The sequence below is a fragment of the Bubalus kerabau genome, chromosome 15 (genome assembly GCF_029407905.1).
Source record: "Bubalus kerabau isolate K-KA32 ecotype Philippines breed swamp buffalo chromosome 15, PCC_UOA_SB_1v2, whole genome shotgun sequence".
Taxonomy (NCBI): Eukaryota; Metazoa; Chordata; class Mammalia; order Artiodactyla; family Bovidae; genus Bubalus; species Bubalus kerabau.
Genome location: NC_073638.1, coordinates 53,501,038 through 53,526,809, shown reverse-complemented (window position 1 = coordinate 53,526,809; position 25,772 = coordinate 53,501,038). Strand labels below are relative to the sequence as shown.

The 25,772-nt window shown below is 47.3% G+C and overlaps 1 protein-coding gene and 1 long non-coding RNA gene across 18 annotated transcripts in view; one reads left to right on the top strand and one right to left on the bottom strand.

Annotated features, from left to right (window-relative positions):
- LOC129629186 (uncharacterized) overlaps positions 1–317 on the bottom strand; it is a 42,954-nt gene extending 42,637 nt beyond the window's left edge. Inside the window, exon 1 of the long non-coding RNA XR_008703082.1 lies at positions 227–317. This is a non-coding gene — a long non-coding RNA (uncharacterized LOC129629186). The remainder of the gene's footprint in view (positions 1–226) is intronic.
- Positions 1–24,062, top strand: part of FAM168A (family with sequence similarity 168 member A) — a 206,085-nt gene extending 182,023 nt beyond the window's left edge. For 14 of the 17 annotated variants that reach the window (XM_055549026.1, XM_055549039.1, XM_055549036.1 and 11 more), the window contains 6 exons: positions 3,757–3,783; positions 8,698–8,823; positions 15,250–15,392; positions 15,995–16,169; positions 17,481–17,610; positions 18,336–24,062. In XM_055549026.1, the coding sequence (XP_055405001.1) occupies positions 3,757–3,783; positions 8,698–8,823; positions 15,250–15,392; positions 15,995–16,169; positions 17,481–17,593 (584 nt within the window). In that variant the 3' untranslated portion in view covers positions 17,594–17,610; positions 18,336–24,062. The remainder of the gene's footprint in view (positions 1–3,756; positions 3,784–8,697; positions 8,824–15,249; positions 15,393–15,994; positions 16,170–17,480; positions 17,611–18,335) is intronic. The other 3 variants (XM_055549030.1, XM_055549044.1, XM_055549043.1) reach the window with 2 other exon arrangements.
- Positions 24,063–25,772: the final 1,710 nt, after the last annotated feature.

Here is a 25,772-nt window from a genome sequence, read left to right as displayed (position 1 = left end):
ATGATTGAAGCATAGGCTCTTGGGCGGGGCAGTCCAGAATCTGGATTACAGATGTTCGAGGACCAGATTTGGAAAGTCCTTGACTGTCATGATACTACCCTCATTTTCATGTTTAGTAATTATTATTCTAAAGTGAGAAAACTTGAAAAAGCCTTAGAGAGCCTCCAGTTCAGTCCCTTCTCTTGACAGTGAAGTGCAGAGAAAAGCAGTGTTTTATCCAACTTACCCAATGAATCAACAGTAACATATGGACTAGAAAGATCTAAGGGCTCTTGGTCTCACGCTTTTCTGTGCCAATCCAGGATTCACCCCACTGTCGTTCCCTTTCTTCCAGGATGTTTAAATAAGACAAACATGGGCTGTGTCAGAAGACCTAGATTTGCATTCCGACTCTGTCACTTCCTAGATTAGCAATCTTAAAGTCTCCTGACCTCTGAGCCTCAATTGCCCCTCCTAAAGTAGGGATAATGTCATGATCATATTATACTCACATGCGCATGCATATCATGAGCCCTGCTCTTTTTTTGGCAAATAAGAACTATTTTATGCAAATAAGTGATGTTAATCCCTAAAGTATTTACATAGGTACATTATTTCCACTTGCCCTTGCTATGCCAAGGGCACTCTGGAAGACCCTATAGATGATTCAGAGTTGTGAAACTGCAGTCATTGCCCTCAAAAAGCTTGTGAGGGGAACAGTGACACACGGGCTCAAAAAAAAATCTCTAATGATATCTCACCACTGATATTTTATTCTATACTCACTTTAATCAATAAGGTCTATATTTCCCCAAAAGCATATACTAGGAGGCAGAAGCAATGAAAACTACAGAAATTCTCTCTTATAAAAGACTTAATCAAATTTGATAAGTTCTATCTTACTTAAAAACTATGGAGGTTTTGATACTAATCTTATAGTATAAAAATGATTTCAATGCTATGAAATCTGTGAATTGTCTTGGTAAACTACCCAGTCTAAAACACAATGAGATGAGTAGTGTAGAAGGTCAGGTAAGATCCAGGGTGAAGGAGATGCGTTGTCTTCATAGTCAGGAGGCCATCAGTGACCTCTGCGGAAGTGGTCAGGGAGGGGAGGCTGGGAGTGAAGGAGTGGATTTGGCAGATGGAGCCTACAGTTACAAGAGGCTTGGCTACTAGCAAAAGGAGGACGGAGGGGGATTGAGTAGAAGGGGAGACAGGGTTAAAGGGGGGGGGTTTGTTTTTGTTCTTTCTGGAAATGAACATTAAATAAGTACTGATGAGAAGGAGCAAGTGGAGAGGACATTGAGACACAGAAGAAAGAGTGTCAGATGGAGCCAAGCTTCCAAGGAGGCTGTGGTGGTGTGGGAAGTCCAGACCTCAATTCTCTCATTTGTTTTGGGGAGCTAGTGGAATGGGGTGCTTCCCGTGGAAGAGCAGCTCTTCCTCTCAGACTAAAGGAAAGGTCACAGGTGGATGTGCTTAGAATAACTTGCCCAGTGGGAAGTGTAGAGTTCTTTTCTCCTGATCTTGATTTGCTGAGACAAGTGAGCAAGGAGAGAGGGAGTGTTCTCAACGAGAGAGGTCAGGGATGAGCCTTACTGTGAGAGGTGGGAGAGGAGACTTGAGCAGTAGCACAGCCATGTAACATTGGAGGCGTAACTGAGGTGGAGACTGTGCGTTTCTCAAGGCTCTCCCCCAGCCCTGGGATATTCTTTCATAATGTTCCAAACTTCTGATGATAGATTTAGGATTAGTTTGCCAAGAAAGCAGGACAGGGAATAAATAGCTAACATTTGTTGAATGGTCCCAGTGTGTCAGGGGCTATTTTAAGCTCTTTATGGGTATTAACTTGTTTTATATCACAGCAGACCTTCGAGGTCATTACTGTTATTCCCGCTTTTCTAAATGGGAAAACTAAAACTTAGAGAAGTTAATGGAACTAGCCCAAAGATCCCAATCCAGGCATCCAACCACCACATCCGCTTGCACTCTTAACCACATTATAGTTGCAGTTAACGAGAGAGAAATTGAGATGTTAGAGCAGTCAGGTGAGAGAGGGAAGGGAGAGCAGATAGAAAAAACCTGAAACTGGGGCAGTGGGGTGGGGGAGAATGGATAGATTGGAAAGCTCCTAGCGTGTATAAAGTACTGATTAAGTTTTAATTTTAATGCACACAAAATATCAACCCACATCTAACTTGATTTCCCCCAATTTTGCATTTTTAAAAATAAACATATTTCTAAGCTCTGACAAACCATTTTCTCAGAAACCCACATAGTCCACTACACAGGGTGGTATTAGCATTCTGTGTCAGAAAGCTCCAAACTGGGAGTTGGAAGACCAGGGTTGTAGCACTAACTCTGCTACTGATTCTGGTGTGACCTTGGCAGATCCTTTTGTCTTTGGAGTTACATATGCACACAGCTGGTCTGTGGCATACAGTGGGAGGCTGGCCTCTGCGTTTCCAGGTCTCTTGACCGTGGTGGAGGCACCGACTCAAGGACAGCGAAGATGTGGGTGCTCTCAGCTTCCTGCCAGAGCTGCCATTTGTGGTGCTGAGGAATGCTGCGGGACAGAAGCCTGCAGAGGAGCCAGGCTATCAGGTTGAAATTTCTCTCAGCTTCTTCAAGGAGACAAAGAAGTTGCTTCAAAAAAGAGCTTTTTTTTTTAGCAGCACTGAGTACCCTACAATGTCATCTGTCCAGAATGCAGGGAAATGTTTCACTCCTTCATTGGTTTTGAAAGCAGCTTGGGTACTTGGAGCTTTTTTCCAAGCTCTAACGACTTGAGGGCTCTTCTTTAAATTTGGCCCCGCAGGAGGTGTAGCCAACAGAGACTTGTTTTCAGAATCTAGAGACCAAAGGATGTGTCATTTAATGGTAATCTGACTTGAAAATGAAGTGAAAGGAAAAACAGAATAACTAACATAGATAAAAATGAAATACCTCCTCACAAAAAAATCTTTATAAATCACTGTCATCTGTTGTCGCACTTGATTTCATAGCAGCCTTCTAGACTAGATACATTATTCCCATTGTGCATATGGTGAACCTGGGAAGGGGAAGGAAGTTGTGTTTTCTGAACACCTGCCATGATCCAGGCACCATGCAGGTCTTGTCACAAAAATTTTTTTTTCCTACAGTCTTGTGAGTTAGAGATTCTTATCTCCAGTTTTGCTCAGAGAGGTAAAATTACTTGTGCAAAGGTGCACAGCTAAAGAGCAGTGGAGCTCAGATTCAAAGCCACTCTGACTGCCCACAGTCTGCCCCTTCTACAGCAGCACACTCTCCCAGAGGTTTTAGGGAATAAAGTGCCCCTGCGTTGGTCCTAGCCCTCCAGCACCATCGAGAGCTCTTCAGAGACCAAAGATGGTGGTTTTGTCCCTAAACCTTTAGCTTTTTATCCAGCACATACCGCCTCTGTCCTGTGTGAAGTCCCTCTGCAATGCTTGGGAGAACTGAAATTTCTTCTTAGCATAAACAAGCAAAGAGCAGGAACTTGGATATATGCTCTTCCAGGCAGCTCTGGGTCAGCTTCCTGGAAGATGTCGTGGCATCCAAAGGGTACCCCTCCCCAGTGAGTGGGCTTTCCTGGATGGCAAGTCTGTCACCCTCTCCAGGGTGGAGGTACTTTGTACCCTTTGCGTTCACGGTTTTCTTATGTAGCCCGGGGGAAACTGCTATTTTGAGACAAAGTCTGTTTTTGTAACTGCAATATGTACTACTTTGCACAGATTCTTAGTGGTAATTTCAACTAACATTTCTATCCAACAGAGTTTCAGTTCCTGCATTCAGCTTATGGTAGGAAAGCTATTTTTCCTCATCTGTATTATGGCCTATGAATGTGTTATCTCGTAACAACAGTAGATCCCCTCTCCTTTCCTCCCCAAATCCCATCCCCTAGGCTTGGGCTCCCCCAGGTGGCTCAGCAGCAGTTCCTAAAGCATGCAGGAACATGTCTGATGGTGCAAAATCATGGGTTGGAGACACACATGAACCGTCCCCTAGGGCAGCAGTGAAGGATCATGGCACTAAAAGGCGTCTCTCCCTTTCCTCACCTCCGGGGTCCCATCTGACCTAGGTCAGAAACCTTCACCCTGTGACTGCTGAATTCAAACCAGTGAACAAAAATCCCTGGGCCTCCATGGCTCCTCTATTGGCTGTGTGGCAGCCCCTGTGGAGGAACACCTGGATTATGCCTGTAAGAACGCAAAAAAACAGTCTGCCCCAGGATCAGATTTTTCCATCTGCATTGGCAGTCTCACATGTTTAAAGACCTGGTTAACTTGAGATGCATCTGTTCCCTCAGCCCAGATCTTGAGCTCTGGCTCATCTGGGGGCATTTTCCTAGATGGTGAGAGGTGAGGGTCAAGTGTGCTAATAAACCAGGGACCAGAGCTGGATTCTCTGGACAGTGTGGACTCCAGCCCCAAGGCACCACGGGGAACTCCTGGGCACCTGTGAGGGTCCCAGCAGTGTAACTTGACTAGGTCCTTTTTTGTCATAGACAGGAAGGGACCATAGGGGGGACTTGTTGCTTTCACCACCCTTTCCTGGGCTGCTCAGGACAATGTTTTTGTAAAGTCTCTGCACACTTTCTGAACTTTTAACCTTGAATTATTTGGATGTTGAAAATTGAATTTGTGTGTGGCCCATCTTTTAGGAGATGAGCTGTGAAAATCTCTCCTTTATGCTGCTGTAGGCTGCGTGATCTTGGGCAATTTGCTAATATCTCCAGGCCATAAAGTGTTTTATTCCAGATGATCTCTGAGGTCCCTTTAAATGCTAATAGAGGGCCCTCTTAAAATCTTATTATTTCATTTTTGCTAGTCACAGACCTGTTTCCTTATTGTTTATGAGGAATCATTTTTGTTTGCCTCAGAATATATGAACTTGAACAGAAGGCTCCATAGAAAGTGAGAGAAGCACTCCTGCTTCCTTTCCCTTCCAGTTGTAGCATCTGAAATATTAAGAGTAGTATGGAGCTCTTCTCTTCACAGATGGTTCTGTTCCGGACCCTAAGCTGGGGCCCTTTGAAGCTGCAGAGTTCAGTAAGACAGAGTTCTTGGTTTCAAGGAGCTCACAGTTTAACAGGGGAGATAGACAAACCAGCAGCGAACTTCTAAGAAACACAGGAACTGGGATAGTGAACCAAATGGGGCACACAAGAGAAGTGTGGTCAAGAACTGGGGGGAAGAAAAGGACCTCATAGTGGAGGCAAGTCTTCAGTTCATGGTTGATGGATTAATAAATGCCTACCAGGTGGCGTCTGGGGAAAGATGTGCCAGGAAGAGTGAGCAGTGTGAGCAAAAATACAGAGAAGTGATGCTTCTTGGCATAGTTTTGGAATGGTGAGCAATTTGTGTGGCTGACGTGTAGGGTTTGAGAGCGAGAACAAAAAGAATCTAGAGAGATCATAGGACTAGATCTTGAGGGGCCTTAAGTGCCACACAAGGCATTAGGTAGTGGAGGAGCATGGGATGTTTTTAAGAAAGAAGGTTTTGTGATTAGATATAGGTCTTAGAAATATCACTCTGCTTGAAGCTTGGAGATTGGAGTTAGCAGGTCTGAAAACAGAGAAAGGAAGCAGTTGCAGTAATTCAGGGAGGAGGTGATGAGAGCTTCCATGAAGCTGCCACATCTGTGAGTGGAGGAGTGGGCAAGCCCCAGAATCAGAAACTGTGAGACCAGATACTTGATTTTTGATCCTCACAATCAGTGCTGTCAAGCGATCAAGTAGTGGTTATTTATTGTCATATAATGAGACAAAAATCTGAAGTTTAGAAAGGTGTCGTGACTTGCCCAAGGTCCCACAGCTAATAAGTGGCACAGCCCAGGCCAGAACTCAGATTTCCTGACACACTGCATTGTTCAGGATGATGGTCCCTTGCTGCCTCTCCTCCTTGTAAGTGTGCTTAACAGATTGTTCAAGTGTCAGAGGGCGTGAGGGCCCCGTGTCCAGGGATGTGAACAACCCAGCACTTGGATGTGGGCAGCATGCTGTGACTGGGCCGCGGCCCTTCACTGCCATGGGTTCTCTCTCTCTTTTTGTAAATTAAGGAATGGTACATATATAGCACTCCATAAAGTTTCGCCAGTCTCAAACATGCACCTCGATAATATTTGACAAATATATATACATGTATTTACTTAAAATATAGATCATTTCTAGGAGTTGGTACCTTTCATGGCACCAGGAGCAGGCATGCCTGTCAGAGCAGCCTTCTGTGTTACCACGCCTCTCAAAGCGTCAGTTGGATTGTCTTCATCCCACAACTGAGTTCTGAATCGCTACCAGCAACAGGTTACTTTAGAATTGCACATGGACAAGGAGGATCATATGGTATATCTAACTAATGAGGAGAGCAGATTGACAGCTGCTATTTGTTGTTTTAGTCTTCATATTTATCCAGTTATGTAGATTACTATATATTCATATATATAGAAAACTACAGAAATATTAGTTTTTGTTTTCTTTATAATGAAGCCAGAACAAAATATCCACTTCTTCACAAACACGTATAGTTTAGTTCACTGGCTCAGTTGGGAAACACATAAATCAAAGGCACAGTCACACTTGCTTCTTTCCTGGTTAGCCTGGAACATTATTTTGCTGTGCGTGATGCTGTCTTGTTCACTCTCTGGTTGGCGTGTGGCTGTGTTGCATCCCCAGCTAGACCATAAATAACCTTGTGTGCGGTGCCCATGACCTACATGTGTTCCTGTCCACCGTGGCACTCCCCTCAGTGCTGAGTGCAGTGTAGGCTTCAGTTGCTCTCTGGTTGATTTTGACGGACTTTAATTGTCACATGGTCCTTCAGGCTAATGTCAAACTTTTGGTTTATGGTTAAAATTATGGTAAAGTATGCACCATTTGGGTTAAAAACTGGACCAGAATAGGACATCCAAATTCTCCACAGTCAGATTTCAGGCTCCTGCCCTCTGGTAGATTCCTGCGGGGTCTAGAGGGCCTGGGCTTGCTCTATCTGACTTCTTAGAGTGAATGTTTTACTTTTTTAGGGAGTTGATTTAGGTGGTCAGGGCTTTCCAGCCAAGTGGAGTGGCAGGTTCTAAACTTGGAGCCATCTTAATAGGATTTTTCAACACTAATTGGTTCCTTTATTAATCCCCACCACTCCCCCCATCCCCGCCCCTCAGGAAAAGAAACTCAAGGTAATTGTTTAAATTGACTGCCCTCCTCCTGTGTTGTCTGCAGAGTCATGATCTAATGTCCAGCAAAGGCCCTGGACTCTGCATGGAATTCTGCTGGATCTCCATTTCTTCTACCAGAATTCTCCTTTTAGTGTCACTTCCCTGCCCATGATTTCCTTCTCATTTTTCAGCATCTGCTGTATATATTGCGGGCCATTGATGCAAGCTCAGAGTCAGCCCAGAACAGCTACACTCTTTTCCTTGGTTCAGCTAAAACAGCAGAGTCTTTGACCTCCTCCTCTGGCCGCAGTACTTTGACGACTGAAGGACAGAGGCGTTTCCAGTTACCTGGACAGGCAGAGGGGTTTATGGGAATCTGTCTGGAGTGGACTATCCTTGTCCTGATGGAATGAGAGAGTATAGGCAAATTTGCTTCTCATACTACCCTGTCTACCTCAGCCCCTTGTTAAAATGTTTCAAGTATATCCAACTGTTGCCAATACTAATATACTTTAAAACACCCCATATCCATGACTCCCAAGACCTTATTTGAGTGGAAAAGATACTGCTAAAATCATTTTTTAGTCCTAAGTAGAAATTTGGGTCAGGAATATTTCTCCTCTAGTGTTTGAAAATAGATCAAGGGAGATACCTACCCCTCCTTTGAAACTGTATTTCCTCACCTTCCCTACAGGACACATGAAGGTAAGTTTTTTGAGTTACTCCCCACTTCTAGAACATAGGAAGCATCAGCCTTCAAATTTCTCAAGCTGAGCTTTGAGTCAGCCTGGAAAGTCTTTGCAGATTCTTTCAAACTGGGCCTCGTCTCTATTTCACATCTACTCTAAGGTTGACAGTTGCTTTCTTGATGGCCCAGAAGATTTCGTCTCTAATTCATGAGGCCATGTCTCAGGTGGAGCACTGCGGCAGGAGGTACAAAGGATGTGCCAGAGGCCTTTCTGCCTGGTCCCCACTAGGTGCACAGGAGAAGGAGTTTGCAGGGAGAGTCCCGCTGGACAGCCTGTACCTTCCAAGCTGCCAAAGCTCAGTCCCTTTACAAGAGATGGCAGTCCAGCAAGGTTCACGTCAGGTGGTAATTAGCATTCTGGGGTCTCTCTTTGAAAGCAGTTGTTAAATATACCTCCAGCTGAGATTTCAGGCATGAAAAAGGAGTACTCAGTTGATCTGGCCCAATAGGCAGTCAAAGGTTCTGAGTTGCTAAACATTAACAAGAAAGTGGCTAAGGTATATCTCAGAGCCTTAGGCCAGAATGCCAGACAGTGGAAGGTGGTATTCATAAGCATTGTCATGCTTTTAGTGGCGGGTAGAAAATCCTGACTCTCCTAAGGTCAGATTTCCTCAGCTTCAAATCATTTAGAAGCTCATTTCAGCACTCCTCCCAACCACTCACCCATCTCAGAAAGGCTGAACCATCCTGTGTGTCTGAACGGGGCCCCTTGGGTTATATGTTTCCGTCCAGCCCAAGACCCTTGCTTTGTGTCTGTGATTGGTGGTGCCCACTTCTTATTTCTGCCTAATGCCATTCTTGTGTCTTCCCTTAAGCAACTCTGCTGATGAAACAGGCCTGGCCACAGAACTCGTCTTCCTGTGGCACTGAAGGCACCTTCCACCTCCCAGTGGACACCGGGACCGAGAACCGAACTTACCAAGCATCCTCTGCGGCTTTCAGTAAATACAGCCTGTCTCCTCCTTTCCTTGTTCCCCTTGGTTGGGACTAATTTGTCTCTTAGGAAGAAAGGAAAGGGAACTTTTAAAACTGACATTTGTAAGACAATGTTTTAAGAGGTTCTGTCTCCAACCCACTGAAAAATTGGCCCTCCTCATACAGGAGCGTGGTGGGCTGCCGTCTGTGGGGTCGCACAGAGTCAGACACGGCTGAAGTGACTTGGCGGCAGCAGCATACAGGGAAAGGTCATCCTCTTTAATCATGCACCCCACTTTGAGGAGACACAAAGCAGTGAGGGAGAGAGAAGGAAGTACTCATCTGCCAAGAAGTTTGATGAGGGAAGGACTGTTACTGCATTTCAGGGGAAAAGACAGAGGGCAGTTTAAAGGCTTGTGGACTTTTGGACAGAGGGGCCTCCTCCAGCTAGCACAAGGATTTTCAGCCTCAGCAGCGTGGACATCAGGAGCAGATAATTCTTAGTTGGGAGGTGGCTATGTTGTACAAAATTGCCCCTTGCTTGAGAAACACTGCCCCTTGCATGGAAGCTACGTTATGGAAGCAATGTAAGTGCAGGGGGTCCTGGTGGAGGCCGGAAACTGGTCTGGCTGGTCAGATGGGTCCCATTCATTCGAGGCTCAGTGGAGTGACCGATGATTTCACTTTCACCTCTGATTTTTAACACAAAATGACTCCACTAGGTAAAATGAGGGCCAGTGTTCAGAAATTACCGAGTGGCATTTTGACTCTGTGTAAGGAAAATCTTCATGCTTTCTTGGAGCTGTCCAAAAGAGGATAGCTGGCTTTGCATGTGGTAAGCGCCTATCTCTTAAGTTGTGCCCGCATGGGCTGGTCAGGCCCTCAGAGGGATGTGGCAGACTAGGCCCATGGTCTGGGGTTCAATGAAGTATTACTCTGTTAAGTAAGTAAATTAGAAGAATATGTTGTATTTAAAGTTTTTCATTAAAATATTGTTTTCTCCTTAGTTATCATTGCCCCTTCATGTCAACATAGTTTATACAACATAACTCTCACCTTTTGAAGAATATGCTTTCATGATCACCCTCTCATTTAATCTACACGATAGTCCTGCTTGGGTGGATTTTTATTCTATTTTGAAAGCTGAAGCTCAGAAAGGTAATATGCCCAGTGCAGCACAACTGGAGAAAGGTTTCACCCAGGATAAGTTTCTATTACAGACTTTTTTCTTGAGATTAATTTTACTGTTTTTTGAGAGAGAGACAATAGCAGTAGGGAGTTTTCCCAGATAACCTATGATATGATTCATGTGCAGGCATATAATAACATCTCTTCTATCTGCACATATGGAGGTACATGCATACAGACACACCTACTGCAGTGTAGCAGAAAGAAGCCTGGAGTGGAAGACCAAAAGACTTGGACTGTGGACTTGGTTCTGTGTAACCTTGAATAATTCCCATGCTTTAGACCTTATTTTTTCTAAAGGTAAAATGAGACTAGACTAGGTCATCTTGGCGCTATATACCCAATATCCTCCACCCTGTCAGGGGCCTTCTCTCCAGCTGCCAATTAGCCTTTGTTCACACGTCTCCAGGTGTGGAGTATTCATTCCCTCCAGAGACAGTCTTTTCCACAGCAGGGAAGTATCTATATTAGAAGGCCTTGCCTTTCACCATGTTAACCTCTTCCTGAAGTTCCACTGAACTGCCCAGTAGCTATAGCCCACTGTCCTCTCACAGGCTTTCACAGTCACTAGAAAGGGCCAAGGCGTGCCCCCTTTCTTATAATTTATAGATAGTGGTAGGATTGACTGGTCCTCCCATATCCCCCCAGGGTTTCTCCCAGCACACAGATTTTGTGGCTTCTAATACCAGAGAAAACTCAGGACCCTTTGAAAAATTCAGTTTAATTTCACTAACACTTGCTAAGCCTGTTTGTCATTAGGTCTCCCTCCTACTTACTCAGCACTCTCTTGTTCAGGTGCCAACAAGGAGACTTGGCGGTCAAGGCAAGTCTCATACATAGAGCTTTGTCCAGACATATAAATCTGTTAGTCAATAAACTGATTAGTCTAAAAGGCATCCTTGATGTGAGAGCATCAATGCATTTGAAAGTGGTAGGGGCTGTCCTGCTGAAAAAGATTTATGACAGTGCAGAAGGATTAAAGAGAGGGCTAAAAAAGGTTTTATCTTGCTAATATACACACTCTCTTTATTACCCTATTTGATGGAGTTTTAAATTATGGTTAGGAACCTGAGAGAAAGAATAGGGTACCATAAACAAAGCCTTTTTCAAAAGACAGGGCTGGGACTGCTAGTGATTGAATTCCTTTTTTCTCTCACAATATTGCCTTTAATGAAATGGGGACACAAAGGCCAATATACCAGATGTCCAAGATTGGACTACAGAGACAGACATATGATCCAAAAAGGAACTCTGCCCAGGGCATGGTAAGCCCTGATCTCTGGGCCCAGCTCTGCATTGATGTGCTGTGCAGTTTTGGAAAAGTTGCTGCTCCCCTGGGCTCTAGATTCTTCACCTGAATTGGAGAGGATTGAATTCAAGTCTCTAATGTCCTTAAGGTATAGCATTCCAAAGTCCTAGTTCTGTAACCTTCAGACTTAGGTAGGACTCTTTTCAGGAGACCCAGGCCTCAAGTGATGAGTTGAGTCTAAGTTCATTTGAGCAAAATCAATGAGTCTTTGTTTTGACTTGGTTTGGTTTTGTTTGTATCAAGTCCAACAGCTTTTTTTTTTCCCTTTAATTTAGGTGCATAAAGTAATAAGCCCTGAATTCTGTGATACTTGAGGTAGCCCAGGGGAATTTCCAATGATTCTCAAGGGTGTGGACAGGACCATCAGTCAGTTATAGAATGTCCTCTGCAAGGATTTTCTCATAAAAGTCTCACTGAAATACTCACAGCTTAGAGTATCAGCACTGGAAAGATCTTCTGATATTATCTAGTCCAGTGAACGTATTCCTTAAGAGAAGAATTGACCTGACTCACTGACGAGCCCAGGGCTTGGGGACTGTAGTTAGAGGAGGGAGCACCGAGTCCTGGGTGCTCGTGAGCAGTCACTCACTTGCTATCATTGTCTTATCTGTGAAACGTTTGTGCTGGTCTTGATGATCTCTAAGATATCTTCTAGCTCTGCAGTTCTGCTTCTCCCTTCTCAACCTCTCTGGACAAATAGGCAAGGCCTTCTTCTCCAGCATCATCATTTTGGCCACCAAGTGTGTTATGGCTAAACTGATTTGTATTCTGAGTTCATGTGTGTCTATTTCACAACATGAAGAAAGGAAACACTCTCAGACAAGGTTATTCTTAGGTGTAGAAACCAAATTCTACTGCAGTCTCTGGGCGCCTCTTGATTTCCCTCAGAGGGACAGTCTCAACACTTTGTGAGATGTGGTTGTCCTTGTGACGCAAGGTGAGTGCAGGCTTCCCAGAGGATAGAACTTGAGCACACATTCTCTGGGAACATAAAGGAGAATCTAGCACCACTGGCATGCTAACTTTAAAGAATCTTAAAATCATGCCATTTTAAACCATTAAATTTAAAAATTTTAGAATCCTGAAGTCTGTGTTCCAAGTTGGATCCCACCATGAAAGTTATGGTTTAACTTCCTGTCTACTGTCATCTTTCAGACCAGTCTCTGCTTGTACACCTCCCAGGACAGGAAGCTTACTGTCTCTCTATACAGGGAGAGAGAAAGGAATAATAGGTAACCTATATGAACTATTCTTATTGTGTCAGGCTTTCTTCTAAGGGCTTTGCACTTATTCATGTATTCATCACTATAACCCTATGAAGTAAGTGATATTATTATCGTCCCCATTTTATAGATGACGAAACTGATGTATTCTACAGCTGTTAAGTAGGAGAGCTGGGGTTTGGACCCAGGCAGTCAGTCTGGCTGCAGATTGCTCATCACCATAACCCTATGCTATATAGCTTTCAGAGATAGGGATTCTTAGGATTTGGGGGTGTCCTGCCCTCCTGCATGGAAGAGGGGTGCTCTCCATTCTGGCAGGGCTCCCCATAGCGTTTTATTTAAGTCAGGAGTTAACAGGCTTTTCCTGTAAAGGGACAGATAATAAATATTTTAGACTTTTTAGGCCTTATGGTCTCTGACATAATTACCATTCAGCCAGTAAAGCAGCTATAGTCAGTATGTAAATGAATGGGTATGGCTGTGTTACAGTAAAACTTGATTTACTAAAACAAGCTGCAGTCACACACACAAAAATTGTGGTTTGCATGTTTCAAATATAAATAGTATGAATAAAAGATCCTGTGGTAAATGTGGAAATAGTCTCCTGCATATGCCTATCCTTTGAGATTCACAGTTCATCCTATTACTTTAAAACTTGTCTCTGTCATGGAATAAAACCTATTTCTCTCTTATTTTATATTTCTCCTCCTCCTCTCCCTCCTCCCCTCTTCTCTCCCTTTCTCTCCAACCTTCTCCTTCCTTGGGGGGAGGGGGCAGAATGGCAGTTAGGCTCCCTTAGCATCATACTTCATGTTCTTGGGACGTGCCCATCTTGAGAATCCCCTTTTTCTACAGACAAGTAAACTGTCTCTGGTTGAAGTACAGCTCAAACGGCTCCTAGACATGTGCAAACCTACGCTCCTTGATTTCCCCCACAGTATCTGCTTCTCCCGGGACCACATTTCATGATTAGCTGTAAGGTCTAGACTCTTGGAGGAATCTGCTGTAGACTTCTTCCTCAACTGACTCACATCTCCATTTCCAGTTAGTTTCTAATTTTTACCAATGCTCTCTTCTCATTAATGTATTTTTCTCCACTCCATTCTCATTGCTACTTATTTCCCAAGCATATTTGACCACAAAATCAGTTTCTCCAGTTTTTCACAGAACAATCTATGAATCTACAGGTGGAAAGATAAATGGCATGACTCCAGGGAAGAGGACAGGGCACCTTTTGGCAGTGCCTTGTGTGGTAACTGCACAGTAGCTTTCACATCCTCCTGAGTACCTCATCAGGGTATGCCCAGGCTGTGGTGTGACTGAGAGAGATTTGTGACTGTGTGGCAGCCTGCTTTAAATGGGGGTTAGGGTAGAAGAGAACCAGTGTCTTTAAAACAATGGGATTTTAGTTCAGGAAGAGATCTTCATTCTTAGCCTTCTGATTTTACAATATAAGAAACTAAGGCCCAGAGACTTGGCAGTAGTTACAGCAAATTGGAGGAAAGCCTGGACTGAAGCCTGGACCCCTTCTCTTTACCCCAGTAAAGTACCCTCTTTACTCTGCCTCCAGTTCCTTCTTATAAAAACAGCTCCATGTTACTGAATGGGTCCTTGTTGAGCGTCTTGTAGGCAAAAGACCTAAAGCCAAGAGAGGTTTCGTGATGTGTCAGCCAGACCAAGTCAGGATGGAGGACCACAGGGAAGAATCTCCAGCAACACCCCATTGGAGATCCAAAGCCAAGGTCCCCTGGCACTGTCCCTTCAACTCAGAGAGTGAGGCTACCTGATGATCGCTCAGTTTCCATAGAATCATTCCATGTTGTGATTCTCTAAGGACATAGCCTTGTTCCTAAGTGATTTATGTTTCAGGTTTTTCCTATGAACTTAGGATCTGACTCTCTTTTCCAGAAATTCAAAGGCAGCATAGTTTGTGTGAATGGCTGATTGTGAACTTCTCGGAGCCTGACTTCTCAGCCCCCCTCCCCAGCTTCTGTCCACCCTGCTGACCAGACGTAGCCTGGGTTCCAGGTCGATGTGAATCTTTTTTATCTTGACTTCAGTCTTTCAAGCAGCGGTGGCCCTCCCCCAAGCCCCAGGAGGGGAGGAAAAGCCAGCCATGTAGAGCAAAGTTTTTTAGCATCTCAGAAAAGGAGGATCTCTGAATGGTGTTTTTTATGAGGTTTCCACCTTAAAACTTGACAGGGAAGAAGAGGAGTATGGTGGAGAGCAGTTCATAAAGGGAGAGAGATATAAGGAGGAAAGAGAGTAAGGGAGAAAGCAAGACAGAAGCAGCAGCAGCAGATGCCCCAGGGTAATGAGTGAAGAGATTTAAAAGCAAGAAGAGAGAGTGCAGTATAGAGCAAGCAGATTGAGGGTCTTCCATCCACATGTACCTGCCTGTCTCATGGTACAGGTTTCAGAATCCTAGACTGTCCGAGTTTCAAGGGCCGCTTAAGAGATCATCTGGTCCCAGCCTCTTATCTGTGTCTCAGAGCCCTGAGACACAGAGAAATAAAAGATGCCACACATGCAGCCCTATGCACCAGGACTGAGGGAGCTGCCTTTGGGGCCAGGGCTCTCTGGGCGGAGCCCTGTACTCTGTCTGTTCTCATCTGTGTTTCCAGCCTGGATTCAGCCCATGCTTGTCTGGGGAGTCATGACTGGGACCTGCTGCCTCCCAGCGATGCTGTTCTACCAACTAATTGGAAGTCTCTCTTATTGCCTTGGTACAGGATATACTGCGGGGACACCATACAAGGTCCCACCGACCCAGAGTAATACTGCTCCGCCCCCCTACTCCCCTTCACCCAACCCCTACCAGACGGCCATGTATCCAATCAGAAGTGCCTACCCCCAGCAGAATCTGTATGCCCAGGTAAGTACATGTAGAAGCCTGGGTCCACCTCTTCTGCAGGTAAAGGAGCCACCAGCCTGGGTGGGTGGGGTGGAGGGGGAGGAAAAGAGAGTTTGTGGCTCTGATCAGCTGTCATTCTTGTGTCACTGAAGCAGTAACCTTACAGCCTATACACACCCTCACTCTACCTCAGTCCACAGTCAGAGGCTCTTGTTATTATTTAGTAGAAGCATTTGAGAAGCTCTAGATTAAGATGATCCAGGCCCTCTGTCTACTCTGCCCAGAGATCAGCAGACCTGTGGGCTGTGACGGCAGAAAGCAGTCATGTGATCCAGGCAGTGGGATGTCATCTCAGACCACTGTCTCCATCGTCAACCTTTTTGCCTAAAAGGAAATATATAGTAAGAGACATTTGGGGAAGTGCTCTGCATTTAGGACATTTTTCCAGTATGTAAAATGGAAGCATTCACACCAGCACGGTGCTTCCATGAGCAGAGCCCCAGACCTTGTGTCCCTGGGCCAGAGATTCTCAGACACCATCCCTTAAGATTTGAGACAGGCTCCCCTCCCCTCTTTCCCCACCTCTCCAAAAGCCGGTGTGACAAAAGCCCCTCTTCCCCCAGGGAGCTTACTATACACAGCCGGTGTATGCTGCCCAGCCCCATGTCATCCACCACACCACGGTCGTCCAGCCCAACAGCATTCCCTCTGCCATCTACCCGGCGCCTGTCGCCGCTCCCAGGACCAACGGCGTGGCCATGGGAATGGTGGCCGGCACCACCATGGCGATGTCAGCAGGTAAGGGCAGCATCTGTCAGTGTCGATTCCCTTCCTCCAGGAACACACGACAGAGTGGAAAACACAGTCATGGAATCAACTGTAGCATAACATGAAGAATCCTGTGCCTGGGAGTTCTAGGGGCCCTCTAACTCTGTCCACAGGGCTGCGGAAGATTTCACCATGGAGGATGTAGTGAGCTAGGCCTTAAAAGGTGAACAGAGGCTAATCAGAGAGATGAAAGAGGGAAGGGCAGTCCAGGGGAGAGAACATGAGTAAAGCACATTCACAGAATGGACATGGTGTAAATCACTTAGAAAATGAGAGCATGGAGTTGGAAGGGTGGCTGGAGCAGTTGTCAGAGATAAAGTGGTGGAGAGTCTCGAATATGTAGGTAACAGGGAGCTAGCAAAGAGGTTTAAGCACGGGAGAGATAGGGTTTGTCTAATCATTTTCTCTGACTGCAAGGTGGAGACAGCTGGGTCGGGGGGATATGGGGGGAAAGCTGTGCTTTAGAGGAGAGATAATGATGCTAGGACTCTGCTAGCAGCAGAGTTCCAAACAGGAGGGCACAGGGCAATGTTCTTTAGCAGGCAGGAGCTTCAGGACCTGTCCGGTAATTAATTGTGAGTCTTGGAAGAAACAGGAGTCCAGGAGGACCCCTTCTCCATTTCTGGCTTACTCCAGAAGCCCTGAGGATGGAGTTAGGGAGAGACACCAGAGGAAGAGCAGGTTTGGGGAAGTCTTTGGATGAGTTGGCATTAAAAGAAGAGCATGAGAAGACAAGAGGGCTCTGAATAACCTTGAGAGACCCAACTTTCAGAGAATCAGCGAGGTCATCTTCTGGGGAAAAAGAGTACAAGGGCTTGAGTGGGCAGGAGGTGGGAGTTGGGATTTTCCTCTGCCCCTAATGTAAACATTGAGGCCTCTCACTTCCCAGATCAGGTTAGCAAGCTGATGCAGATCTGCTGGGTGCCAGCCTTATTGTTTGGGTCCTGGGGACCAAATACTGATAGACCAAATCAGAGGCCTACCCTTAAGAACAGCTAGGTTAGTGGGACGACCAGCGCCATATTAAGCAGCAGACACCTCTCAGTGTGACGTGCAGTAAGAGGAGCACACAGAGAAGAGTGAAAGGAGGCCACTGGAGACTGGCTGTCTTGGAGCATCAGGAAGGTTTCCCCTTGGGAGATGGCTCCTGGCAAGGTGGGGTGGGGCAGGCGGCAGCTCATGAGCAGGCGGGGAGCAGCTGTGAAAGATCACGGCTCTTCCTCCTCGTCCCAGCACCTGGATGGCCTCATCAGGTTTCCTCTTCTCCTTCCGGATGCTCAGGTACCCTGCTGACTGCACCCCAGCACACCACGATCGGGGCACACCCTGTCTCCATGCCAACATACAGGGCCCAAGGGACCCCTGCGTACAGCTATGTGCCCCCGCACTGGTAAAGCCTGCGTCCATCCAAGTGAGTGAGGACCGAGTGGGAGGTGGGAGGGTGACCAACTTGCAGAACTGTCTCAGAGCCCCTGGCTTGGCCTGCAGCACAGGTGTCAACAGGGGTTAAGTGACAGTTACCAGTTGCTTTCCTGCTCCAGCTTCAGCAATATCACTCTTCATGATAGCTGTCATTTTCTATATATTCTAGATACTTTACATATGTTATCTCATGATCCACACAGTAGCTCTGTGAAGTAAGGATCATTGCTCTATTTTACAGATAAATATATAGTTTAGTATCACTTAACTAGTAAAAACTAACCTGGGACTTGAACTCCAATCCTCTAGTACTAAATTTTGTGCTCTTTACTGTATGGTCTTCAGACTTCTTCTAACTGTGGGCCTATCCTTCCAATGAAGTTTTATTTCAATCAGATGTTGGCTCTGACTGGGGCCAGGCAGAAGCCCTAGGTCACCCTCACCACTAGGCTACCCCTGTTCTCTGCAGATCCTGAGGCAGTGCCAGTGACATGTAGAGCTCCAGGGATGTCACTGAAAATCACTGCCATGCCTCCTTGTCTCCCTTGCCGCCTCCTCCAGAGCTCTTGGCACTGGATGGGAAATGGGCCACTCCACTGGGAAGACACAGATGACTCCATTTAGGGCTCTCAGCATGAGGGGAGGGTGTCCAGGAGCTCCCCAAGGGCCTCAGGAATACCGCTGTCACTAATGGCTTTCCCCTTCCTCCCCTAGACCTGGAGTCACACATTGTATGCAACTACTCAAGTCTTACACAGGTGCTGGAGCAGCTCCCTAGCAGCACCACCTCTATTTGCAAGAAGAGACAACGGAAGTGCAAGGGTCACTTTATGCATCTTTAACGGTTTTGGTTTTTATTTTTGGTTTTTGTAAAAGCTGCTTTTTCTAATCTCCTGCCTCTCCCCAGTGTCCCTCTCTGAGCCGCTGCCCTCGCAGCTCCACCCTTCTCCTACCTGACCAGGCACATCCTCTCTGCTCCTTTCCTTCCCCAAGCATTCAGTCCTGGGAGCCTAGTCTAGCGGCAGGCAGAGAGTGGGGTCTGTTGCAGTGGTTCAGCTGAAGGTGCGATTTCCTTTGAAGAGCATAGTGGATGTGACCCTTGGTCCAGGGTAGGAACTCAGAACTGTTAAGCAAGCCACATCTCTGAGGGATGGTTTCTTTTTCGATTTTTCTCAAGCAGGATTAGTTTAAGACACTGCTGTATCCTGACACAAATGAAATATCTTCTGATATTTCTGAGAACCATAGCAACAGACCAAGAACAAAACCACCTGATTAGGTAGGAGCGTTCATAGCAGCTTAATAATACCCCAGATGAGAACCTGGGAAAACCAGATTTTTTCTTTGGGAGAACTTGAGGGAGGGTGGGGGGAGGGGCGCACTGTGGGAAGGCAGAGGGAAGAGAGTCGAGAGGCCCTTGCCTGCTGGCTTTGGCTTGTAAGGTCTCTGGCCGAATTGTCTGGGCCTGGACCCTCTAATTTGCACAGTGATGTTAACTGACCTGGCACTTCCTCAGAAGGTGATTTTTGACCTCAGACCTGCCAAGCAGCTGCAGGATGGTGGGATCCCAGGCCCCCAAAGCCTCGGAGGCCAGGTGCCCAGTGTACTCTAGACCTTGGCCTCTGGGCCTTCATGGATCCACTCTGGTGAGGAGCTTGCTCCTGAGTAGAGTGGAAACCTAAGGCATTTCTCTCCCTTCCCTTTGTCCTTCCCAGAGCCAGGGCTCACCCGTCTGTCCATGGCACTGGCAGACAGGCTAAGTTCTTGGTTACCTTGTGCCATTCATGGCCAAAGTGAAGGAACCACATTCCAGGTGGGTGCTGGTGGCTCTGGAGGTCAGGATAGTGAAGGAGAAACAATAGCAATAAACATTTCATCGACTCATGGAACTGAAGGGACCTTAGCAATCATCTCATCCATTCCCCTATTTGACAGATAAAGAAGCTGAGGCCCAGAGAAGAGGAAAGGACTTCCCTAGACCTTGCAGTAAATTAGCATTAAATGCAACCTTCCTGCCTGGGGCACGCTGTCCACAAAAGTTTACCTAGGGATGGATTGGCTTGGCTTTGTAAACATGAAGCCAGCAGTGCCCACACCTGATGAGCTCTGGAACAGTCTCTGGGCTTTTGTTTCTGCTCTTTTCCTCTATGGATTTCAAAGGCAGAGGTTGAAGACTTGGCCGAGGTCACATGGGGGCAGATGGCGGGAACAGAAATTGCAAATGAGGAAATAGCATTTGGAAATTCTGTGAAGACATCTGGACCTCTCATCCTATACCTGACTCCAGCCCTTGGAGGAGCAGGTGGACTGGCTGAAAAGGAGTCCATGCTGTTAAGACAGTAGCCCCTCATCCTGAGAGGAGAGGAGGAAACATGGGCTCTCTGGGGAGAAGAGGGACCCCTGGGTCAGGAGGCCTCAGCCAGGAGCCCAGCTGTCTAACACTGCCCCCCTGCACCCGGCACTTGGAGGGGTTAGCAGCCCCTTTGGGGATGGTTGGTGGCAGGGGGAGCGGCCTGCACAGGAACATTTTACTGTACAAAATGGGATCATTGATGACATTTAGAACTTCTAAATAACTCTCTTCATTTTAAATTCATGCATACGTGGATATATCCCTACCCCTACCTCCCATGTCTCCCTAAAGGAGGAAAATAATCAGGAAACCCCTGGGCCAGGAGGACCTCAGAGGCTATCTGGCTGTTCCCAGGGGTGCACAGCCCAGCAGCATCCTCGACCTGGGAAATGCAGGACCAGTAAGGAAAAGCCCCGCTGTTCTAAATGGTCTGCTCGGGGGTGCTGAAAAGGTTTTGTTTTAAAACAGTAGAAAGTTTTCCAGTGTTAATCCTTTTTTTTCTTCTTTTTTTGGGCAAATACCTCCTCCTACTCTCTGGTTGTATAAGGGTGGGTGAAGGTTGTTTTAGATTATGTCATACATGTTTAGAAAATGCCAAAATAATAATAAGGATTATAATAATAATAGGAAACATTTGCATTTGTCAGGTGCTTCATAGACTTCAGAGCACTTCACAGCCTTTAATTAACTGACCCTGAAGGAAAGACAAGGTCAGAGTTATTTCACCCATTTGACAAATGAAGAAACTGGTCCTATTTAATAGCAGGAAAGGGAACTTGCCCCAAAGTGAGCAGAATGCTGGCACCCCAAAAGGCTCCCCTGAACCCTGCTGCCTCCAGATGGGCTGGGGCAGAACCAGAGGAGGGGAAAGATCTAGGAATTACCTTTTTACCTTTGTTCATTCTGTACCAGTATGTAAAAACTAACATCTAGTACCTCAGTTTTTCACAAAGCAATTTCATATCCATCTGGCTTAACCCCGTGAAACAGATGATTCTCTCATTTGATCCATGAGGAAACTGAGACTTGGAAAAGCAGTGACTTGCTCGTAAGTGGCAGAGCCATTTGAATCTTAGTCTGCAGTCTCTTTCTCTCCAGTCTGAATCCACACACAGGCTTGTGGACTGAAACACGATGCTGTGCACCCTCTCCTGGCCCTTGTATGTAATTCAAGATCAAGGACAGACCCCCAAGGCAAAAACAAGGTGTGGAAAGGCTGGGGTCTGGAAGAACCCAGGCATAGCACCCCTTTTGCGGGCTGAGCACCGGAGCCCCAGTTCAGCTGGCCTCACCCTCTTGCTTTGATGGAGATCCACAAGCCTGGCCAAGCTTGGGGAGTCATTGCAGAGGGACTGAGCCCAGGGAGAACGAGGCAGTCGTGTGCCTGTGGTAGGATGAGCACACGTGGGATCACAGGCATCCATCAGGAGGTACCATGAGCATTATCCACAGATACTGGATGGCCCAGTGGTCAAGCTGGACAGAAGGTCAAAGCTTGAGGGGCCCTGTCATTTTAGGAAGTCCAGCAAGCCAGAGAGGACAAGGGGTGTGCCCACATGACATTTGAGCTGCAGCATGGCACCAGCAAAGCCCTCTCCACCCCATTCCACTGCTTCTCACCAGTGCCACAAGCTTGGTGGGCAGGGTTAGGGGTGCAGGTGGTTCCAGTCACCAGCCAACCCTCACGGCTTCCCCACTTCTACCTGCCTCCTCTCCTTAGCCTGGGGCCCAGGAAGCTGGAGTCTGGAAGCTGGAGTGCCCCCAAGTGGTAAGAGCCTGAAATTTAATCTTTCTGCCACATTTTGGAAAAATTGATTTCCTTTCTTCACCGCAAGACAGGACAGTTGCTGCTCTTCCTCTCTCTCTCCCGGCAGTGACTGTAAAGTGAATATCCCCCTCCCTATATATTGAAAAAGGACACTCACCTGTCCAGTTTATTGTCTGTATACGAAGTACTTTGATATTGATTGCCAAAATTCCCATTTTATAGATAGAAGAAACTAAGTCTCTGAAAGCTTAAGAGACTTGCCAAAGGTCACATAGCTCATCAGAGAAAGAGCCAAGATTTGAACTCTTCAAATCCTCTGCTCTTTCTGCTGACACCTGCAGGCCTTGGTGGCCAGCATGCAGAAGGGATGGGCTACCTGTCTGCCCCTAAACAGAGGAACACTCCAGGGAAACCTGGGAAGTCCGTCTTCCCTGCTGAGCGGATTTTTATGAGGAGCCCTGGAAACCCAGAGGCAGTTCCAGCTGGCAGCACTTGAAGGACAGGAATTTGCAATAAGAGGCCTAACTTGAGCAAAGCACTTTGGGGTCATGATGCCTAGGACTGAAGACGTGTTCAGGGGCAGCCCCGGGCACCTGTCCATTGAAAGACCTATGTCCTTAGGAAGCCTGTGTACCCTTGCTTTCTGACCCTGGAGAGCCGGCCCACTATCCAGACCCAGTAAGTTGGCACTTCCAGGGGACCTGGTGTAGCCCTGAATGCTCAAAAGTACACATGAATCCAGTCCCTGGGTTTGTTTTTCCCAAGAGTGAGGACCAGGATCTAGAGAGACACTGTACAGTCCTTCCACCTCATCCCAACTCTTACCCTTGGCCACCCAAAATGTTCCAGAGATCTGGGAGTGTGTCTTCAGAGCGGCTGGCTTTGTTCCAAGTACGCTTAAGAAATGAATCACACGGAGCCTAGGAGTAGTGCAGATCCTTTGGTCGAACTCTGATGTCCTCACTGTGTAGACAGGACTCAGCCAGAGGTCCAGAGAGGCACTGGCTGAATCAGGCCTGGAGCCCTGCATGTCAGACCCTCAGCTCTGCTCTGAGGGAGGTGAGAGGGAGGCCTAGAGGGCACCGGTCTTGGTCACAGCACTGTGGCTGGATCAGTCACTGAGATGTCACCATGGCATTTGCTCCTCAATTGCAGTTCAAAGTACACATGAAAGCTCTGCTTTTCACCCTGTATTCCACAGCACTGTAGGGCATGTGGTCCCCAGCTGATTGCCAAGCTTGGGAATCCAGAGGGGGCAGGTTGGGCAGTGGAGGGTCAGGCTCCATGCCGGTGTCCAGCCCCAGAAGAATCCAGGCTAGACTCACCTCCAAAAGCTAGATCACAGTGGAGACCCAGCCAGGCTAACATTGGATTCCACAGCTGAGCCTGAGAGAGCTCAGCCTCCTTTGGGTGTGCCAGGTTGGCGGCAGGATTTGTCCTTTACCTGTCCATGTCCCTTCTAGAAAACCTGTTTCTGAAATTAGGCTTTACATGGTTCTAGGGCCTGGCCTTTAAATTTCCTGGCAGGCCAGTTTCAGCATTCCATAACCAATCTTGCCTGAGCCAGACTTGGGTCTCACTCCCTCACTTTGTCCAATGGGTATTTTCTACCTTGTGTGCTGTTGAGTCCAGCCCAGTGGCCAGGTGATTGGGACTGGCTGCCACAAAGCCAGAAAGGGAAACTAGAACACTTGCTTCCCTGTGGCTGCATCCATAGTCCCTAGGTCTTCTTGCTGTGGCAGTGAGGCCCTGTACCCAGTCCAGCTCCTGGTAGAGGGGCTATTTTCCTTTTTTGAAGAGAACACATATAACAGCTTTGCTGATAAGTACCAGCCCATAGGTCTCAAATGGGTGAAGTCATCTTTGGGCCTGACCCCAGCAAGACCAGCATCTCCAGGCTCCAGCCTTCCTCCTCGTGCCTGAGAGTCAGGGAAAGAGTGGGACTGGCCAGAGACCACCTTCTCGGGTCAGCCAGCTTGTCTGGATCTATGGTGGGACTGTAGCTCTTCCTTACCCAAGGGGAGGTAAGGCCAGGCCTCTAGCAATGTGGCATTGTCTGTCATGACCTTTAAAGGCCCAAGGGCCTGTCCCCGTCTCCTGACTAAAAGGCATCTGCATCCCTGTTCATATCACACGACAGAGAAACTTGTTCTCGTGGCATGTACCATCCCTGTGAGAGAGCGTTGTATATGATTTTGTATTTTTTAATTCATTTTAATCTACAGGTTGGAATCTAGTTTTTAAATTTTATTGGAACTCACATTTTAAAAAGAAAAACATTTAAAATAATAATAATAAACCTTTGACCGGTGTCTTCCAAGTAGTTTGAGCAAAGAACTTATAGGTGTTTTCAAAACACAGCCTGGAGTGTAAAGAGTGGAAAGCCCCGCGGCCTCGCTTGTGTGTATGAAGTGTAAATCTGGTTTTGTTCTGTTGTTTTGGATTCTTTTGGGTTTTTGTTCCGTTTTGTTTTGAAGATCAGATAGTGATCACTCTGAAAGATTGAAGCCAAGAATTTGTAACTATGATATTTACTGTAAGCTGTAGAACATTCAATAACTATTAAAAAAGTTTCCAAAAAAAAAAAGTCTGGAGTGACCAGACTGGTGGTTCTTGGGAGAGGGAGACACAGACACCTGTTGGGTTGGTGAGTGTCCCCTGGGCTTCTCCCAAGTTGATTCTAAACTTGTTTTCACCAGTCAAGCGATACCTACGCTGCATCTCCGGGTCAGGGGCCAGGGCTAAGGTGTGTGATACAGGAGTGCAGGGAAGCCGTGACTGATGGAGGCTGCATCTGCCGAGTGCCCACCATGTGGCCGGTGCTGCGCTTTATGCTTGGTGACTGGCAATCCTCACGGCAGGACAGGAGGTGAGCACTGTGGGTAGCCCTGGCCTTGGGAGGGGGAGCAGCTGAGGAGGGCGAGTACCTTGGCCAAGGTTACAGAGCTAGTGAGGGGCAGAGCTGGAACTTACACTTGGTCTGGCTCCAAAGCACAGGTACCAAGCCCCAAGTTCTCCTGCCCACCCTGGAGGAGGCAGTGCCTACATCCACTTAACAGGGCTAAGTGGTCTGTGGGCCCAGAAGGATGGCTGAGGGTGATAATGTAGTCTCCATCCACGTCGTCGTCACATGCTATCAGCTTTATTTATGTCCAGAACATCTCTAATCTCCCTTCTGGGCAAAGCCACTGTCCTGGTCCAGGCCTGGATTTCCTCCCTGGTCATCGAGGCAACTGTTCCTCCTAGGGCCTGGCTCCCGCCGTCCACGCCCTACCAGCCTCCCAAGTATTCAGCTTCCTCAACTGGGGAGAATCCTTGAGGCCCAAAGAGGCTAAGTGCCCTGGCTGTAACTAACACTCTGGGGCCCTCTCCGCCAGACTGTGCCCCAGGCCTCCACAGAACCTCCCTCCCTTGTGGGGGCAGAAAGCTCTGTCAGGTGTGGTCAGGAACAATGTTCCTGGGCTCTGTCACAGCAGTTCCTCCTGGACAGGAAGGGGACTTTGTCCAGGGACTTGGCTCCAGGAGCAGGTGGGAGGCGGAGACCTGGGCCGCAGCACCCACCATTCTAGCCCACGGAGGAGGGGCGGCGGAGTGAGAAGAGATCAAGCTCAGAACTGTCCTCATTGGCCACCCAGGGCCCCACCTTGTCCTCTAGCTCCCACCCTGCCAGCAGCCTCGGCCTACCTTCAGCTCAAAAGTAGGTTTTAGAGCCAGGAAAGCTTCCAGGTGAGAAGGGGGTCCTCAAGGTCAACCGCATCAGATGCACCCCTAGCTGGTCCTCAGCTCATCTCCCTCTTTTGGGAGGTGGCTTCAGTATCCCCAAGGATCAAGTGAAGAGACTGGGGCCAGAGCCATTCCTTTTTCTTACCTTCCAGCAAGCAGGAAATTGGGGTGGCAGGCATGGTCTGGAGGTGACCAGTGCCTATTACCCCAGGGGCCAGCACTGAGATGGGTGTCCACTACCTCACCTGGGAAGCTCAGACCCAGCCTCAGTCTCCACCAGAGGGTGGGAGGGTCAGCCTCACCTTTG